Consider the following 19,413-nt stretch of genomic DNA (forward strand, 5'->3'; position numbering starts at 1 on the left):
TTGGGTGTTATGTCCCTTTAAGCATTATAATGGTTGACGAGTCTTAGTAAATGTTTAAATCACTCGATAAGTATTATAATGCCCTCGACCAACCTGAAACTAGTGTCACAGCCGAACCCTACTTTTAAAAAAAATTAAGAATATTTAACGTTTGTAACCGATGTTAGTGATACATTGTAGCTAGTAAACACTCGATGTTTGAACTTTATGAGATTTAGATGTTAATGCAATGTGCATCATGAATAAATAAAATTTTAAAAAATAATTATAAAAAACCGACAACCGAACCCAACTCGAAAATAGTCAAAATATTAAACTATATATTAAAAAGTCAAAATTGATATAAAGTATTTAATTTGGCTAAGACTATCGAAAAGTTGCATCCGATTCTATTTATTATTTTTATTTTATTTTATTTTTGAAGTTTGCCCTAATTTCTATCTTTCCATTTCCGCTCAGCCTCTCTCCCTCCACATCCATTGCAAGCTTGTAAAACCTCCAACCGGCAACCACCGCCTTCCGGCGTATCGGACGGCGGCCTACTGTCACGCTCTATCAAGCCGTCTGGTATTGCAGCTTGTAGGCTCAAATCTCAACCATTTCCTTTCTCCTTCTTCTTGGTATGATTGTTTTTTCACTAAGAAGTTAATTTCATGTGATTTATGCTCTCTCAATTATCATTTCTATGTAATTTATTTGTTCTGGCTCCATGTTTAATTGTTTTAGCTCCATGATGTTGGTAGATTATGCAAGTACTGGGACTTTATTTCAGCATGTGTATTTGTGATATTTCATCGGCGGCACTGATTCTTTTTAGTACGCCCTCTCCGCCGCAGTCTCATCCATTGGCATCGATTTTTCTTTATTCTCTTTCAATCTTCCTGTCTGCTGAACTGCGCTGGCACACCTTTCCGACAGATTCGGATTTTCTAGAAACTAATTGATCTATTGCATATAAATATGAATTTTGTGTTTATCTAAATTTATGGGTCTAGATCGATCATGATTTTTAAAAGATACCAAAGTTCAGAATTTAATTTGTAATTTTGAAATGTCAGGTGCCAATTAGTCAAACCTCAAATTCAGGACTAAATTTGTAGTTTTTTTTTTTTTTTTTTTTCTTTTCTCTAACTCATTTTGTTTTCTTCTCTGTTCTTATGCATTTTAGTCTCTTTTGATTGTGTTATTTTTATTACAATTCTTTATTTGCAGCATTCAAATATTTATTCTTGTGATTTTAAGCTTCTTTTGTAATATATAATTCTTCTCATTGTCAAAAGCATTTGATTTACAGGGTAAGCATACTCCATCTGTCGTTAGTTTAATAATTTACTAGTCTCTCACTGGCTTTTTCTCATTCCGCGAAGAGCTTTTTGCCATTCTCCACGAATCGTTGCTCTGTTCTGAATATAAGGTATTGACATACCTTTTTGTCTCCCTTTGTCACTTCCTCCTCTGAAGTTCCCCCTTTAGACTTCAAATCTGGGAGTTTGTAAAGGTTTTGTTCTAATACTACTTTGTGTGTGTGGTTATTTTTTCTTTTCTACTTTGGGGAGGGATGAGTTTCATTGGTGAATGTGGGTTTAAGCCTTGTTTATGTTGTTGACTTCTAAATGTCAAGGGAATGACCCAGTTCATGGATTGAATTAACATACATGGCTACCTAGACCAGTTAGGATATTCAGGTATTCGGTTCACTTGCGGTCCTGTCTTCATTCGTGTGTCAAATGAATTATTTTATGGGATAATTTTTTCCAAGATTAAATACTTTTTTCACCGACTAAAATGAGTGTGGAGTAGTCAACCTGAGCATAGCTAAACTGGGTAAAGCATATGCTTTCAACTAAGAGATCTGAAGTTCGTGTCCCCCATCTCCAAATATTTTGTTGAACCGGAAACAAGTGTGAAGTAGATAAAATTACTACTTTGCTATGTAATTGTGTCATATATTGTTTTAAAATATAATTTGATGTTTGGTCATCAATAATTTGTAGGGTTATGAAGTTATCTTGTAGTATACAGTGGCGTGGTACACGTGATTTTATAGGCTACTTCATGTGCACTCCTAAGATTTACTTTCTTTGTGTTTTGTGGTTATGAAATTCTATCCTTTCATGTTTCAAGATAGATGGAAATAGAACTTTGGAAGTTGTACCTATTTTATTTTTCAATCTAAATAGTTAGAGTAAATTACAATTCTGGTCCAAGAGTTTCCACCTGTGTCTAATTGGTCCTCAGACCACATGCAAAAACTCAAGGAGCAACGGTGTAATTTAGCCTAATAATTATAATGGTTGAGAGACAATGGTTAAAATGATGGTTAGAAGTGAGGTCCCTTGTATCTATTGGAGATTAATTAATTTTTAAATGGTACTTCTTGTCACTCTTTACATATAGTCCCTTAAATTAGGATCAAAGTAATAGATTTGAGTTCTAATATGCACCTTTCCTGTCACACTTTTAAATGGGAGTGGTTTCTGAAATATGTGCATACGCACGATATGCCAAGTTTTAGATGACAAATGAAAGTTCTTTTATTAGGTGAATTAATTGAACTTGACCTACATGCTTGCCGTGTAAATGTTCTGTATGCCTTAAATTTTTAGATTGCTTCTTATGGTGTACTTATGATGCTTTTGCTGCCTGCAGATTTTTCAGTCTTACAGACATGGCATCAGAGAGTGGGAAAAGCTTTGCTCGGAGGGACAGTCTCCGAGATATTGAAGCAAAGGTTCGAGTTTTGTGGGAAGAGAATGATGTTTTTAGGGCAGAGGCATGTGAAACACCACCTAAAGCGGGCGAGAAGTTCTTTGGAAATTTTCCCTTTCCTTATATGAATGGATTTTTGCATCTTGGTCATGCCTTTTCCGTTTCAAAATTGGAGTTTGCTGCAGCATATCACAGGCTAAGAGGTGCAAACGTCCTATTACCATTTGGTTTCCACTGCACAGGAATGCCTATCAAGGCCTCTGCTGATAAGCTTGCTAGGGAAATCCAACAGTTTGGTGATCCACCTGTCTTCCCTTCTCAAACAGAAGAGCAAGAAAACTTGAAAGCAGAAGCTGAGGATACAAATGAAAGTAATCCAACATTACCTGACAAATTCAAGGGCAAGAAATCTAAGGCAGCTTCTAAGTCAAGTGGACAGATGTACCAGTGGGAAATCATGCGCAGTTTTGGTCTGTCTGATAGTGAGATATCCAAGTTCCAAAATCCTTATAATTGGTTGACATTCTTTCCTCCTGTGGCTATGGAGGATCTTAAGGCTTTTGGTTTAGGTTGTGATTGGAGACGATCTTTTATTACCACTGATATGAATCCATTTTTTAATTCATTTGTACAGTGGCAAATGCGAAAGTTGAAATCCATGGGGAAGATTGTGAAAGATGTCAGATATGCTATATATTCAACCTTGGATGGCCAACCTTGTGCCGATCACGATAGAGCATCTGGTGAAGGGGTTCTACCACAGGATTACACACTGATTAAGATGGAGGTTGTGGCTCCTTTTCCTCCTAAATTGGGAGTGTTGGAGGGTAGGAAAGTGTTTCTAGCTGCTGCAACGTTGAGACCCGAGACCATGTATGGTCAAACAAATGCATGGGTACTACCTGAGGGTAAATATGGAGCATTTGAAATTAATGATACTGATGTATTTATTATTACCGAACGAGCTGCCCTTAACTTAGCCTATCAAAGATTTTCTAGGATTCCTGAAAAACCAACTTGCTTGATTCAGTTGACTGGCAATGATTTGATAGGCCTCCCATTGAAGTCCCCTCTAGCCTTTAATGAGATCATTTATGCTCTTCCCATGCTTACAATTCTCACAGATAAGGGAACTGGTATCGTGACCAGTGTACCTAGTGATGCTCCTGATGATTATATGGCCATGCATGATTTAAAATCAAAACCAGCTCTTAGGGCCAAGTATGGCGTTAAAGATGAATGGGTGCTTCCATATGATATTGTTCCCATTATTGATATCCCAGAATTTGGAGACAGAGCTGCTGAAAAAGTTTGCTTGGATTTAAAAATTAAAAGTCAGAATGAGAAGGACAAGCTTGCTGAAGCTAAAAGATTGACGTATTTGAAAGGATTTACTGATGGAACACTAATTGTTGGAGAATTTGCTGGAAGGAAAGTGCAGGAAGCAAAGCCTTTGATTCGGAGCAAGCTAATTGAAACTGGTGAAGCTATCCCATATAGTGAACCTGAGAAGCGTGTTATATCCCGGTCTGGAGATGAGTGCATTGTAGCTCTTACTGATCAATGGTGACCATCACCTATGGCTATAACCAACTCTTTTAGTTAATGATTAAGCATATCATTATTGACCTAACAAAGATTCTAATCTCTACTCTAATGGTATTCCTAACAGGTACATCACATATGGGGAATCAGAATGGAAGAAGTTGGCTGAAGAGTGCTTGGCCAACATGGATCTGTTTTCTGATGAGACACGGCATGGATTTGAGCACACTCTGAGTTGGCTCAACCAGTGGGCATGCTCGCGAAGTTTTGGCCTTGGAACTCGTATCCCTTGGGATGAACAATTTCTAGTTGAATCATTATCTGATTCCACCATTTACATGGCTTACTACACCATTGCTCACTTTTTGCATAATGGGGACTTGTATGCATCAGATGCCTCAGCAATCAAGCCCGAGCAGATGACCGATGAAGTGTGGGATTTTATCTTTTGTGGTGCTGCAGAACCAAAATCAACTGGTATCTCACAGTCGGTTCTTAATAAGATGAAACAGGAGTTTGAGTATTGGTATCCATTTGATCTTAGGGTTTCTGGAAAAGATCTTATTCAGAATCACTTGACATTCTGTATTTACAATCATGCTGCAATTATGCCAAGGCACCATTGGCCTCGTGGGTTCAGATGTAATGGGCACATCATGCTTAATTCTGAAAAGATGTCCAAGTCTACTGGGAATTTTAGAACTCTGCGTCAGGCAATCGAAGAATTTTCTGCTGATGCCACACGATTCTCATTGGCTGATGCTGGCGATGGTGTCGATGATGCAAATTTTGTTTTTGAGACTGCAAATGCTGCAATATTACGTTTGACTAAAGAAATTGCATGGATGGAAGATATTCTACAGGCTGATTCTGCTTCATTCCTTAGAACAGGCCCTCCATCAACTTATGCTGATCGGGTATTTGAAAACGAAATCAATATAGCTGTCAGAACGACCGAGAAAAATTACAAGGATTACATGTTTCGGGAAGCTCTGAAGACCGGTTTTTATGATCTCCAAGCAGCTAGGGACGAGTACAGGTTTTCATGTGGCGCTGGAGGCATGAATCGTGATTTAGTTTTCCGTTTTATGAATGTCCAGACGCGACTTATTACTCCAATCTGCCCACACTATGCAGAATATGTTTGGAGGGAAATGTTGAAGAAAGAAGGATTTGTTATTAATTCTGGCTGGCCTTTGGCCGATTCTCCTGATTTAACTCTCAAAATTGCGAACAAATATCTCCAAGACTCAATAGTTTTGATGAGGAAGCTTCTTCAAAAGCAACTTTTAGGATCTAAAAAGGGCAACAAGAAGGGTGCTCCTGTCACAATGGTGATTGAGGACAAGAAATTAACTGGCTTGGTATATGTGAACGAGCAATTCGACGGATGGAAAGCAGAATGCCTAAGGATACTCCGAAGTAAATTTGACACGACTAGACGTACGTTTGCACCGGATAGTGAAATAATGGAGGCACTACAGAACAGTTCAGTTGGGCAGGCAGCAGATTTTAAAAAAACACAGAAGCAATGTATGCCATTCTTGAGGTTTAAGAAGGATGAGGCTGCTGCACTTGGGGTTCAGGCCTTGGCCTTGAAGCTTCCATTTGGGGAGATGGACGTCCTTAGAGAGAACTTGGAGTTGATCAAGAGGCAAATAGGTTTGGAAGAGGTGGAGATTTTGTGTGCATCTGATCCAGATGCTGTTGCAAAAGCCGGTGCTTTGGCTTCATTGTTGACTCAGAATCCTCCATCCCCTGGGAATCCTACTGCCATTTTCTTAACAAGTTGAGAACAATATTCAAGGCATTCTGGTGAGGGTTAATTGTCTTTCTGGCTTTATACTCTACTGTTTTATTAGACTCGCTATTTTTGCTATACGTTTTTTTATGCAATTCTAGATTTCTGATCTTATAAAGAGTGAATTTCTTTTGGCCCAAAAAATAAATTTTAATAGGTCGGTGTAGTTTTCTTTGAAGTTTTAGTTTCAACACGTTGAATTATGAGCTTACAAAATTTTGAGGATGGGGAGAATGTTATAATTGTGAAGATATGGAACTGCTCAAGCCCACCACTGCCAGGAGATATTGTTCTCTTTGGACTTTTCCTTTTGGGCTTCCCCTCAAGGTTTTTAAAACGCGTCTGCTAAGGAGAGGTTTCCACACCCTTATAAAGAATGTTTTGTTCCTCTTTCCCACTAATGTGGGATCTCACAATCCACTCCCTTTGGGGCCTAGTATCCTTGTTGGAACTCGTTCCTCTATTGATTTGAGATCTCTTCAAGACTCAATGTCCTCGCTGGCACATCGCCTGGTGTCCACCCCCCTTTGGGCCCAAACGTTCTCGTTGGCACACCACCCTGTGTCCACCTCCCTTTGGGGCTCAGCGTCTTCACTGGCACACCGCCCTGTATGGTTCAGATACCATTTGTAACCGTCCAAGCCCACCACTAGCAGATACTGTCTTCTTTGGGCTTTCCTTTTCGGACTTCCCCTCAAGATTTTTAAAACGCGTCTGCTAGGGAGAGGTTTCCACACCTTGATAAAGAATGTTTTGTTCCCCTCTCCAACCGATATGGAGTCTCACAATCTACCCCCTTCGAGGCTCAGCATCCTCGCTGCCACTAGTTCCTCTCCAATCGATATGGAATTTCACAATCTACCCCCCTTCAAGGTTCAACGTCCTCACTGGCACACCGCCTAGTGTCCACCTCCCTTTGAGGCTCAGCGCCTCACTGGCACACCGCTCGGTGTCTAGTTCTAATACCATTTGTAATAGTTCAAGCCCACTACTAGCAGATATTGTCGTCCTTGGGCTTTCCTTTTTGGGCTTCCCCTCAAGGTTTTTAAAACACGTGGAGAGATTTCCACACCCTTATAAAGAATACTTTGTTCCCCTCTCCAACCTTCCCCTCTTTAACCGATATGAGATCTTACAATCCACCTCCTTCGAGCCCCAACGTCCTCGCTGGCACGCATTCCTCTCTCCAATTTGCGTAGAATCTCATAAGATAATTTCAACCGATACTTTTTGGTATGACAGTGGGAGATGAGGCTTCATTGCTCAATATGGTACAGAAACAAGTGTTATGAGTAGGTTGCGAGTGGCATCTTTGTTTCCTTGTTATTTGCAATCCGTGCATCTACTGTTGGGCCAAGTTTGTTACACTGAACATTTCACGCATTATTTTCAACTTTAGTGAAACATAATCTATAGTTTCTTGCAGCATCCTGTTGATGTCCAAGTATGGGGTTCATGGTTTTCCCTTTAAGTTCTACAATGCATGCCCGTTACTCAAACTATCCCTTCTTTCATTGCCGATGTTACTCGTAAGGCTTTGATTATGAGCATATTTCAGTTTTGCTGCCTGCTGCCATGAGTAAACTTTACTGATTGTGAATCCATTGGAACTGAATGGTAACTGTGAAAGTTCTTATTAATGTTAACTTGTTTGCATTGTTTAACAGAAGACAATTTCCTTGCAAAAAAAAAAAAACATTTGTATATCACACTGTTGTTACTAATTTCACTTGTTAGATCAAGGTATACTAAAATCTTGGTTTTGGACCTATGTTTTCTTGCTCTCTTGATTCACTAAATTATTTCATTCTCTTTTGTTTGTTCTTTTGAGCTGTAATGTAATGTATGGCTTGGAGTGAAAATTGTTAGAAAGTATCCATGTATTTCGATTAATAATCTTTATTATAGATCGATATGTTGAAATTCTGCGAGAAAGAAAAGATTTCGTGGTACGGGAGGGAGGGTGTATGCTATCGTGTCGGAGCTATGGGAAGAGAAATAATAGAATTTAGAGTGTTCGAGAGATCTCGGATCGGATGGATGTTTGGTTCCTTGCTAGATTAAATGTTTTTTTTATTATAACCTTTTTTGTGTATTCTTTCAATTTTTTTTTCTTGAAAAGGTTTTATAAGATAGGAATGTCGCAATTTGAACTTCTCCATGAGTGTCGATGTTTTTTTTTTTCGATCTTTTGTCTATCAGAGACCTTTCTAAATAAGTTCTTCCTAAACCACAATAAAAAAACGAGTCATTTATTCCTCCAATCACCTTGTGTTTAAGCCATCACGAGACTAAACCTTCAAACAAAGAAGAACTCGTCGAAGTAACTCTACAAATTTCATCACAATCTAGTGTCGATTGAGTGGATAATTCATCTGGCGTTCAAGTTGATCACGAGATGAAGTTGCAAGTTTTATCCATCACCTTAACACTCAAATAAAGACAACTAACCAAAATCACAAATCGAGGCAACATGATAACATGCAAACAGACAAAATTCATTGCTATTCATTGTTTTTTAGATGGTTTGTGTGGTCGATAGTGAGAGTGTTCAGGAGCCTAATGATCTAAATAAGATTCACGACCCAACCTAATCATTTATTTTTAGATTAGTTTTGATTGGACGGTCGAATTGTATAATTTTTTAATTATTTAATTTTTTTATTAGATTAAAAAATTATATCATATTAATAACTAAAAAAATGAAATATTTACAAGTTATAATATATTACTAACATTTAGAACGTTAAATATTTCTAATTTTTATAAAAATTTAAAAAATTGAGATGGATTATAATTACAAGGGTTGAGAATATAGCGTCTTAGGAACACTTATTGATTCTTTTGAAAAAAAAAAAAAAGGAAAAAGAAAAAATCCTCAATCCGCGAGACACATTCATCCAACCACTAAAGGCACAATCCACGTGAAATCGGACGGCCATAAAATAAAATTGTTTCGACACACGGATCGCCATCCAACGGCCAACCTTCCATCTCCTTTCTCTATAAATACAACGAACTCTGTCAGTTTTCTTACACAGCAGGGACCTGAGTTTTTTCTCTGTAGATTTGAATCCTCATCTCCCAATCTTAAGCACAGCGACAATGTCCGGCAGAGGCAAGGGAGGAAAGGGCCTTGGAAAAGGAGGAGCAAAGAGGCATCGGAAGGTTTTGAGAGATAACATTCAAGGAATCACGAAGCCGGCAATTCGGCGTCTGGCCAGGCGAGGCGGCGTAAAGCGTATCAGCGGCCTGATCTACGAGGAGACTCGCGGCGTTCTCAAGATCTTCCTCGAGAATGTCATTCGCGATGCTGTCACCTACACCGAGCACGCTCGCCGGAAGACCGTCACCGCCATGGATGTTGTGTATGCTCTCAAGAGGCAAGGTCGCACTCTTTACGGCTTTGGAGGTTAGGGATTTTAGGATCTAGGGCTTGGATATTGGAGATTAAATGATTTTTCGGTGGTTTGAATGTGGAAACTGGTTCTGATTCTGGAGAAAAACTGTATATTACTGCTGATTATGTTAGCCTTGAACGTTGATTTCGATCAGCAGCAAGCTAATCGTATCTCTCGTTTGATGGGTTATTCTGTAGCTGGAAATCTTCTTTTGTCTAATTAGAAACTGTTTGTTTCAGACTCTAAACTTACCATGCTTCTGTTTGTCGGATCTGATTTCTAAACGATACTCTCAACTCTCAGAGTATTTTAGATCATTTTCAGATGTAATCTTCATGCAATGCTTTTCCAGATGAAAATTTCACAATCTCTTTCTCTGACAATTCAAGAGATATTTGAAAATTTTAGAAGTTTTCGATCTCCCGCATTCACTTTCGATTGCGAAGGGATTCGATTATGCTAATTAAATTGCCAAATTGTTTTAGAATAAACGATAATTTTCATTATGATTGTTAAATATCAGTGTCTTTTTGTAATTCAAATTTTTGGTAGTTTAACTTGAACCGAACGTAGGAATGATTTGTTCTATGAAACACAAATCTTCATAACATGAACTTTCTCACAAATGGACTCAATGAACTCATCCACCACTGGAAGAACATTGCAGCTTGCTTCTGCAAAACGCCATGAAAAAAGAACCAAAAAGAAGCCTTTGAAGCCAATTCCTCATTGACTTGAAAACACAAGTAAACAACACCACAAATCTCTCATTTACACACAGCTTAGTTTGCCTTGACTGGATCGATCTTGCTTGCGAAACCATCTATAGTATACGTAGCAAACTCAACATCTGCTATCATTTCTGTAGTATCTATCTGGTTCGGGCTGGTGTCGATACCTGCCTCAATGGTTAGTTTGTTATGCACTTAATGTTCAAGGGAAATGACTCGGTCGTGTGATCATCTGCGTTTGATGTTGCTCCAATGAAGCCTGCCATCTTCTTCTCCATCTGATAAACTCAACTAGGATCGAAGTACCGCTCATCACGACACCGAACCCGGTAAATGTTGCAAGAAGAATCGATAGAACTGCTTGGATGCCAACCTATTGCAAGCAACAACACCAGATTGAAAATAACATCTTGATTCAATATAAAAGATTTATGTGCATAGAGTTCTCACCACGGTGTAAAATATATGTGCGAAGAGAACGACGAGAGCAAATTGAAACGAGGCATACACCCAGACGAATCTTCTCTTAACTATATATAATTCACGAGGTTAGGATACTGAAAATTTGAAATCTTGTTCCATAATAAGTTCCGAAATGAAAAAAACGGTCACACTAATGGCTGCAAAATGACCACTTTTCGACACGAAGATGGTCGGCGAACTCTGAAACTAACAAAAACGATAAGATCAGATAGGGTTATGCAGCATTATTAGATTGCCTACCCATAGTTGATGAGGTCATGGATGAAAGCAGTCCAAGTACACAAGAAAAAGGCAGGGATATCGCGATTGCACCACTGCCCATTCTACCGACCTGAAAGACGATGACGTTTTTCAAGGGAATGTGCCAAGAACTCAATGAGCAAAACGTAGAGACGAGATCGTACCAGAAGTTGCTCGAGAAAACAGAAATAGGCAAGCATGCTCACGATGACGAGCACGGGAACTTCCTGCCAGACCCTAAAAAGATTTGCATATTGAAAGTTGTATCAATAGGATGATCATAAAAGAACAAGCTATACAAAGATGAAAATCGATGGTATGTTTAGGTCGAATACCTGTATCCATTGACATCTTCCTGCAGAGCTCGGATTGCTCCGGTGCTTCGAGCTCGAATACTTTGAATTCGTAACAGAGTAACGGGTAAGTTTCGGACCTCTTCCTTGCAGATATCACATGTCTTATTGCCCTTGATACTAAACCATTTGATGGCACAGTCCTCATGTGCCAAAGCCAGTTCACCTTTGCAGCTGCATTCCATCTTTAGCGTCTCGCCGCCCTCGCACAACTCGATCAAACAGATTCTGCAAACAGCTTCTTCTTCAGGTATATCTTCACCAGCATTATCTTCTTCTGAAACATGAAGAAGACACCATTAAATTAGTTTTTCAAATGAACTTTTCCCCCTTAACATGAGTAGAACATCTTGCTAGTAACGCCTTTGTAACGGTCTAAGTTCACCTCTAGTAGATATTGTCCTCTCTGAGGCTACCCCTCAAAGCTTTTAAAACGAGTCTGCTAGGGAGAAGTTTCCACACTCTTACAAGAAATGCTTCGTTTTCCTCCCCAACTGAGGTGGGATCTCACAATCCAACCCCTCTTTGGAGCCCAAGGTCCTTGCTGGCACTCGTTCCCTTCTCCAATCGATGTGGGACCCCCCAATCCACCCCCTTCAGGGCCCAATGTCCTTACTGGCACACTGCCTCTTGTCCACCCCCTTCGGGGATCAGCCTCCTCACTGGCCCATCGTTTAGTGTCTGGCTCTGATACCATTTACAATAGCCCAAGCTCACCACTAGTAGATACTGTTCTTTTTAGGCTATCCCTATCGGGCTTCCCCTCAAGGTTTTTAAAACGTGCCTGCTAGGGAAAGGTTGCCACACCCTTATCAGGAATGTTTCGTTCTCCTCCCCAACTGATGTGAGATCTTACAGCCTTAACCGTTCGACCAACTCCGAGTCAGTTTCATTAGAAAGAAAAACGAAAAAAAAAGTAATAAAAAAGTAGTCGATATTCTTTCATCGAATCATACCAGCTTCCTCTATGGTTACATCTAGCTTTCCACTTCCTCCCTTCACAAGCGGAGTCGAAGGAATAACACGAAAAAACGAGTCCATCCTCCTCAAGCTCGACTCTTTATCGTTCAATGGGACCGAAAGAGATCGAGATATTTGTCGTTGCGCTCCTTTCCCCTGCACAAAACACAAAGATCAAATAACATTACACAAGTTGTACATGTGTTCAAATATAACTTCTTGTCACCTATAGAACCAGACATGAAAAGAACAAAGAATTTGTCGAAAATGCTCGAGCCTTCGACCCGGTTAAAAGGAGAATGATGACACAAGTGGATACATACCATAAGGTTGGTAGCTCCTCCTCTACTTCCTCCATGTGTCGATTCGGGGTTCGAGTGAATGATCGTAGTAACAGGTAGAGATGAAGTCCTCTTTATCCTAGGGGTAAATATCTTAGTAAGAGACAAGGACCTAGCTATTGAAGGCTTCTCTTGAGCCCCGTTGGATGAACCTTCAAGAACAACGTTGGCAACCTTCTCAATATCTGAAGAACTTCTATGGATGAAGCTTAACTTGGGAAAAAGACTTCTTATAGATGATTTGCCTCTAGATGAAGATGGACCAGGTGATCCAGATCCATTAATTCTTGCATCTGAGGGGCTTGGTGTCAATACAAAATTCACTTTCTTAGGAGTTTGAGGCATCTTTATAGCCTGATAATCTCGAGGCGACGATTCGGGTGTTCGAGACGGTATCTCGAGTATAAGATTCGGTCTCTTCCATTGATTAGAATGCTCAATTTCCTCAGTTATCCCAGCTGTGCGCTCATCCTGGATGAAGAACTGAAAATAAGAACATAGAACAAGAACAAGAACAGGGCATTTCACAGCACACTCAGATGAAGATTTTAGGTATTAAAACTAGTGATAATCGATCACAAATCAACAGAAGAGTAGATATCATCACGATTCATCAGTTTAATATAAGGATTCAACACTTAGAACATGAAAATCTAGACTAAAACAGCTACAATCCTTCACTCCTCTTGCATCTTAGCTCAGTTTAAGTAATGTTCTTACAGAATTGCATAAGAAAATCAGAGGATAAAGAGAAAAGCCATTAAAATAAACGAGAAACAGAAGATTACCCAGAAAAGAAAACATAAAAGGAAACAGAGAACATCGTTCATTCATTGATCATACCTTTTCGAGAGGAATTGAAATGGTTCCCTCACGTGAACCCATCTCGGTTCCTTGAAGAACAAGCTTATCCCCGTTTCCCATTAGAGCTTAGAATCCACAAACCGCACAAACCCAGAAGAAAAAACTCGCCAAAAACCACGAAGAACATTCAAATTCGATCGGCTTTACACAGAAAAGAGGCAGGAGAGAGAGAGAGAGGGAGAGAGAGAGCTTGGAGAGGGGGAAATTAGAAAGAAATGGGGAATGGGGTGTGAGAAAAAAGTGAAAAAAGGATGAAGAAGAAGCCCCAACGCTATATTTATTGCAGCAAAAGGTGGAGCTACTGACGCCACTGGCACCGAATAAGCGTTGCTCTTGCCGTGGCATGTCTAACTGTGGAGGATAACAATGTATTTTTTAATATGAGCCTCCCAATCTTTCTTCATTAAATGCGTTTTAAATTTTTTGAGAAGTCTGAAACTGAAAATCAAAGAGAACAATATTTGTTAGCGGCGAGTTTGAGTTGTTATAAATGATATCAGAGCTAGACACCGATAATGTGCTAGTGAAGAGGCTGAGCCCTGAAGAGAGTGGACACAAGGCGGTGTGCTAGTAAGAACACTGGGCTCCGAAGGGATAGATTGGGGTGTCCCACATCGATTGGAGAAGGGTTCAAGAGGCAGGGAGGACGTTGGGCCCTGAAGGGGATGGATTGTGAGATCCCACGTCAGTTGGAGAGGAGAACGAAACATTTTTTATAAGGGTGTAGAAATCTCCCCCGAACAGAGGGAAAGATTGAAAATGAAAATACAAAAAATGACAATATTTGTTAGTGGTGAGATTGAACGGTTACAATAACCAGACGCACCAATGTTAGGCGAATGCATTTAAACACTCCAACTCTCGTAGAGACCAGAGCTTAACCACTCCAAAAAAAAGGCCTTAGAGAGCGGTTACTCTTCTTGCTTCCTATTTTTTTTTGGGAATATTTTGTTCTCCCATTCAATTCAAGTTTTGTCATTTCTTGGATTTCTTGTATTACTGATATATATTTACAAGTTTACGAACTTTGTTGGCGTCTTTTAAATTGAACTTTATGGATAAAGATCATAAACTTTCAATTTTACGTCACATTCTGTCAGTTTTGATGGTAAAGAGTTCGAGTTCAGCTAAAATGTTGACGAGAACAAGAAAAATTGAGGGACAAATTGTCACTCGTGAATACAATGAACGAGTCATAGTCAATTTTGTCAACCTCGTCGATAGTGTAATGAAGGATAAAAACGACACTGGCTGAAAGAGGAAGAGAATAGAGATTCCAAGGATGATGATCTCGTGTTCGATAGATTCTCCACTTGTCAATAATGGAAAATATGAATTAAAAGCATGGAAGCATATATTCCATTTTCAATTTTTGATGGCGTGAAATTTACCGATTTTTACAATTTGTTTATTCATTTTAATTATATATATATATCTATCGAGGATCTAAATTTGAACCTGATGACTCAAACATTCTCCTGCAATATGGTACGTGGTTCGGTTACTTACACCTCGTTTCCATGAGGATATCTTTAGATTTCAATTTTCAATTTCCAAGCATAAATACTATCCTCACAAACGTTCTTCTGCGATATGGTACGTGGTTATATTTCAATTTTCAGCCTTATAAAAAAAACGTCAACTCGTAAACCGAATCAAAATTTTAAAATTTTCAACAATTCAACCAAACTCAAACGAAAACAAAATCTAATTTATAATAAGAAACAAGTGAGTTATTGATTGATCCGTGATATTGATATCAAACCGTATGAATTTAAAATCCTCGTACTGATATCTTTGGATTGAGGTCTCATTATTCACATCTTTGAAAAAGGGACAAATCTCTCGTAGTTTCTCGACAGACACTTGACCTAATGAAACGCAAAGTCGGGAACTTAATAAGAGAGAGAGCGAACGTGAAAGTCGGTCCAACAATGAAGAATTAGTAGATTGCAGTAGGTTCGAACCCCGAGAAAGATAGAAGGAAATTAGTCAACTTTGATTAGTGGCTGAATATTTTTTATACAAATTTGTTGTTGGTGGGTGAGTTGATGATAAATACTTGCATTTATATCCTCTTTTTAGCACAATTAATGGGTTCAAATCATTTTGTCTCCCAATGATTAATCCATAGAGAAAAAAAAAAAAAAAACTCAAACTTGTTTAAAAAATACACTTATAGTTCGGGTTGAGTTAGGTTTTTTTTTTTTTTTTTTTCCGATATTGATTGCGTTAAATTTTTGAAAAATCGAAAAATTTGGATTAGTACGCGGGTTGACATTTTTTTTTGTCACGTTAATCCAACCAACACAAAAACAAGGTTATAACCCAATTCTATTTTTAAGATTATTACGAAGATTAAGGATATTTGTCGTGTATAACAGATGTTAGTACTGCGTTGCCGCTTTATCAAAATTTAATTATTAAAGTAATATGTATAATGGAAAACAAGGGTTTTTTTTTAAAAAAAAATAATTAAAAAAACCTCGGACAATCTAACTCAATTCGTTCGCAAGATTTCACGAACCCAATCTTATCCAACCCGTGTATAAAATTCTAAAATTCCATCTTAAAAAATTTAAGCCATTAGAAATTGGAACATGAATAATAGCCATTAATAATTGGAATAAAATAATTAAGTAAAAGCTATAATCAACGGATATAAATTCTCAAAATTATTTGAAAAGACATCAAAAGATTAAGTAATTATCGGTTTATTTTATGTAATAATTAATTTTAATTTTTTGAAAAATCAAGAACATATATGCCATCACGAATAGACTCTATACTTGAATTTCTAAATGAATGGAATATCATCGAAGAATCTAAATTCTAGTTGAGCCGAACATAGAAACAGTTAGCTAGAATGAGCTTCGAGCACCAAGTTAAGCCTAAAACTATATGTAAACCTTTTGTTTGAATGTGTACGGGCTAAGTTGGATAAAATTGTTTGACGCATGAATAACACGTACTCTGTAACCCTATTAACATGGAACTCTATGATGCATGTATTATCTGTATGTTTGATTATCACTGTTATGTTGATATGATAATGTTCACGTCTTATAAGATACCATGATGTAGCATATATGATAAACATGAATTAAACATCATGGATATGTCTGTACGTCTCGTAAAGAATTTATGTTTGATATTGAGCTACGTCTAGGCCTGATTCGTGTTCCTTCTTCATTAGTTTTGGTCAGCAAGAACGTAGCTCATAATCGGACCTAGACGTTAATGATCCCATCTAATGGGTTCATGTGTGCGTGCGTGCGTGTATCGTGTGTAGAGAAATACTATGTATTTAAGTCTATACGAAATGGTAATGAAAATTATTTTAACTTTCCATATTATGGCAGGAATATAATTCCAATGGTAATGGAGCTGCCAGCTCAGCTAGGGCGTGGGTGTGATGATTGGAGTCACCTGCAAATCGCCGATTAAATCCTTATTTTTCTTTTTGGTTTCTACTTTTTATTTTTTATTTCTTTAATTTAAAATTTAAAAATTTTCTTGGGAGACGTGTGAATTCGATATAGAATATTTCGTCTTAGATTATTAAGAAAAATAAATTAAATTAAATATAAATTAATTACAGATGGATTGTTAGAGAATTATAACAAGTGTTATCTCTCGATTACGGTAGAGTACACAGCTCTCTCATAAGAATTTCGTTAGGGTTTTCCTCATTACTCGAGCTCTCATTTAAATGTAAAGGCTTAAAGTGAACCAAGTGAGAATGATTTACCGTGTACTTCTGTAAGATGGAAACGTAAAACACATTATGAACTGTGGAGAGCGATGACGTTAAGGTTAGGTCAATTTGCTCAAGAATTTCAAATGGTCTAATAAAACATGTACTTTCGTCTGAACCTCGTAACATCCTTCATTGTCCTCCACCTTTAGGAATACCCTATCATCGTAACTATCCTCTTTACTTTGTGTTGTTCGCATCATTCTCGACCTCATTCGTGACTTGGTGTAATAGCTCAAGCCCAGTACTAGCAGATATTGTCCACTTTAACTCGTTACATATCGCTGTTAGCCTTATAAGGAATGCTTTGTTCCTCTCTCCAACCAACGTGGGATCTCACACTTGGACCGACTTAAAACTCAACAACTTAAATTTTTTTACCTCTTCTCAGTAAACGAGGAATCTGCACCTCTTTTCATAAAATGTCTCAAATGGTGTCATGCAAATGATTATTTGATAACTATTATTATAAGCACACTCTATAAGATGAAAGCAAGAGCTCTAGTTACTTGAAAAATCATGCGTAACATGTCTTTCAAGGTTTGAATTAAATGCTCGGTTTCTCCATCCATTTGTTGGTGAAATGTCATGCTAAGTTCCAACTATGTGCTATAAATGCCCGTTGAAGACCGCCAAAAGCTCGATGTAAATTAATTCATGTTTTTTTTTAAAAAAATTTAATTATGGGAAGTATCGATTATGGTTAACCTACATGTTATTCAATTCGTTAAGATATATATACTCGTCTAAAAGGTAAAGATCCAAATTTCCGTCATTCCACTTTGATACCATTTGCATGACATGTGACTAAAGGAGGAGTATATGAATAAATAAAGACCACATCTGAATGAGAGCATCTATACCAACAAGGCGTACCTTCCTTTTCAGTGGCTCAATCGTAATAACTTTATGGTTAAGCGTGTTTTTCTTGGAGCAATTTTGTGTTAGGTGAAGTCTTAGGAATTTTTCGAGAATACATGTGAGTGAGTATAGAACATGCTTCAAGGACTTGTGTTGGTCTGTGGGGATAATTTTTACTCTTAAGAGTGACGAGTAGACAACGTGACCATATTGTAGGGGAATGTTAGAGCCATCATATACCGAATCTGGATTCCATGGAAATTTCTGGAGCAATTTGGGTATAATCATTCAAACCATTTAAAAAGAATTGATTTCATTTTTAAATATATAAATTTGTATTAAGATAAAGAGAATAACTTTGTTCCAAAGGCAATGGAATGGTTGTGTGGTACCACAAAAAAAAATTGTTCTTTGATGAAGATGTTTCATTTTCAATTTAAATGTGGTTTGTGGGTGTGGGACCCACATTCTATATAAAGTTTTATTTATTTATTTATTTTTTATTTTTAATATCAATTGTATAATAAAAAGGAAAATAAAATAAAGTTTTTTTTTTCTTTTTTTTTTTTTAATGAATATGTTGCTGGAATGGAATGAATAAAAGAGAAGAATGGAACGAAAGAGAGAGAAGATGATAGAATGAATCAGTTGAACGGAGGAACGAAGAAGAGAAGATCGCTCACGATGAAGTTGGGTGCACTCTGCGAGGATGACACGACTTAGGAGAGAAAATTTAGCACTAGAGGCATTGTGTAATGACCTATTCCTAGGATTTAGATCAGGATTTACAATCTGAATTCGGCTTCTGATGGCCCCGACTTTCCCCTATAACATGGTTACGAGGCATTTTGTAATGATTCATACTTAGGGTTTAGAATTTGAACTTGGTACTTGGTGGCCTGATATTCCCTTGTGACATGGTCACGAGGCATTTTGTAACGACCCATACCTAGGATTTAGAATCTGTATTTGGCACCTGGTGGCCCGACATTCCCTTGTGACATGGTCATGAGACATTCTGTAATGACTCATGCCTAGGAGATGCTTAAGATTCAGAATCTGAATTCAACACCTAGTGGCCCGACATTCCCCTATGACATGGTCACGAGACATTCTGTATCGACCCATGCCTAGGATTCAAATCTGGATTCGGCACCTGATGGCCCCGACATTCCCCGATGACATAGTCACGCTTTTAAGAGTGAAGATTATTCCCACAAATTAACACGAGTTCTTCCAGCATGTTTTGTCTTCATTCACATGTATCTTAGAAAAACTTTAAAGAGGCCACCCAACATAGAATTGCACCAAACAAAACATGCTTAACTATGGAGTTCCTAAGAATGAACCACAAAAAAGGAAGGTGC

General features: G+C 38.0%; 3 protein-coding genes across 10 annotated transcripts; 2 read left to right on the forward strand and 1 right to left on the reverse strand.

The window, feature by feature from the left end:
* The first annotated feature begins 410 nt into the window (after positions 1 to 410).
* LOC111464710 (leucine--tRNA ligase, cytoplasmic-like) lies at positions 411 to 7,801 on the forward strand. Of its 8 annotated transcripts, none has more exons than XM_023108943.1 (5): positions 411 to 620; positions 1,295 to 1,414; positions 2,650 to 4,275; positions 4,382 to 6,069; positions 7,472 to 7,801. In XM_023108943.1, exons 3-4 carry the CDS (start codon positions 2,669 to 2,671, stop codon positions 6,045 to 6,047), a joined length of 3,273 nt encoding a protein of 1,090 aa, XP_022964711.1. In that variant the 5' UTR covers positions 411 to 620; positions 1,295 to 1,414; positions 2,650 to 2,668; the 3' UTR covers positions 6,048 to 6,069; positions 7,472 to 7,801. The 8 variants fall into 8 exon arrangements, with proteins under 8 accessions (XP_022964711.1, XP_022964710.1, XP_022964713.1 ...); XM_023108942.1 differs by having other exon boundaries at positions 7,482 to 7,801; XM_023108945.1 differs by lacking the exon at positions 7,472 to 7,801 and adding an exon at positions 7,255 to 7,446.
* A 1,274-nt stretch (positions 7,802 to 9,075) lies between these two features.
* LOC111464712 (histone H4) lies at positions 9,076 to 9,713 on the forward strand. Its single transcript, XM_023108950.1, has one exon. The coding sequence runs from the start codon at positions 9,161 to 9,163 to the stop codon at positions 9,470 to 9,472; it is 312 nt and encodes a 103-aa protein (XP_022964718.1). The 5' UTR covers positions 9,076 to 9,160; the 3' UTR covers positions 9,473 to 9,713.
* A 313-nt stretch (positions 9,714 to 10,026) lies between these two features.
* On the reverse strand, positions 10,027 to 13,679 carry LOC111464711. Its single transcript, XM_023108949.1, has 8 exons — positions 13,408 to 13,679; positions 12,547 to 13,035; positions 12,220 to 12,379; positions 11,246 to 11,540; positions 11,075 to 11,147; positions 10,911 to 11,001; positions 10,638 to 10,717; positions 10,027 to 10,560 (listed from the first exon to the last, which is right to left on the reverse strand). Exons 1-8 carry the CDS (start codon positions 13,486 to 13,488, stop codon positions 10,390 to 10,392), a joined length of 1,440 nt encoding a protein of 479 aa, XP_022964717.1. The 5' UTR covers positions 13,489 to 13,679; the 3' UTR covers positions 10,027 to 10,389.
* Positions 13,680 to 19,413: the final 5,734 nt, after the last annotated feature.

Source organism: Cucurbita moschata, unplaced genomic scaffold (assembly GCF_002738365.1).
Source record: "Cucurbita moschata cultivar Rifu unplaced genomic scaffold, Cmos_1.0 Cmo_Scf00031, whole genome shotgun sequence".
NCBI lineage: Eukaryota > Viridiplantae > Streptophyta > Magnoliopsida > Cucurbitales > Cucurbitaceae > Cucurbita > Cucurbita moschata.

Coding starts and splice junctions, on each gene's coding strand:
- LOC111464712 (XM_023108950.1), top strand. CDS start 9,161: ATGTCCGGCAGAGGCAAGGGAGGAAAGGGCCTTGGAAAAGGAGGAGCA.
- LOC111464711 (XM_023108949.1), bottom strand. CDS start 13,488: ATGGGAAACGGGGATAAGCTTGTTCTTCAAGGAACCGAGATGGGTTCA. Junction 13,036..13,407: donor TTTCAATTCCTCTCGAAAAG/GTATGATCAATG, acceptor TTCTTCATCCAG/GATGAGCGCACAGCTGGGAT. Junction 11,541..12,219: donor TGTAACCATAGAGGAAGCTG/GTATGATTCGAT, acceptor TTCATGTTTCAG/AAGAAGATAATGCTGGTGAA.
- LOC111464710 (XM_023108943.1), top strand. CDS start 2,669: ATGGCATCAGAGAGTGGGAAAAGCTTTGCTCGGAGGGACAGTCTCCGA. Junction 4,276..4,381: donor GTAGCTCTTACTGATCAATG/GTGACCATCACC, acceptor TATTCCTAACAG/GTACATCACATATGGGGAAT.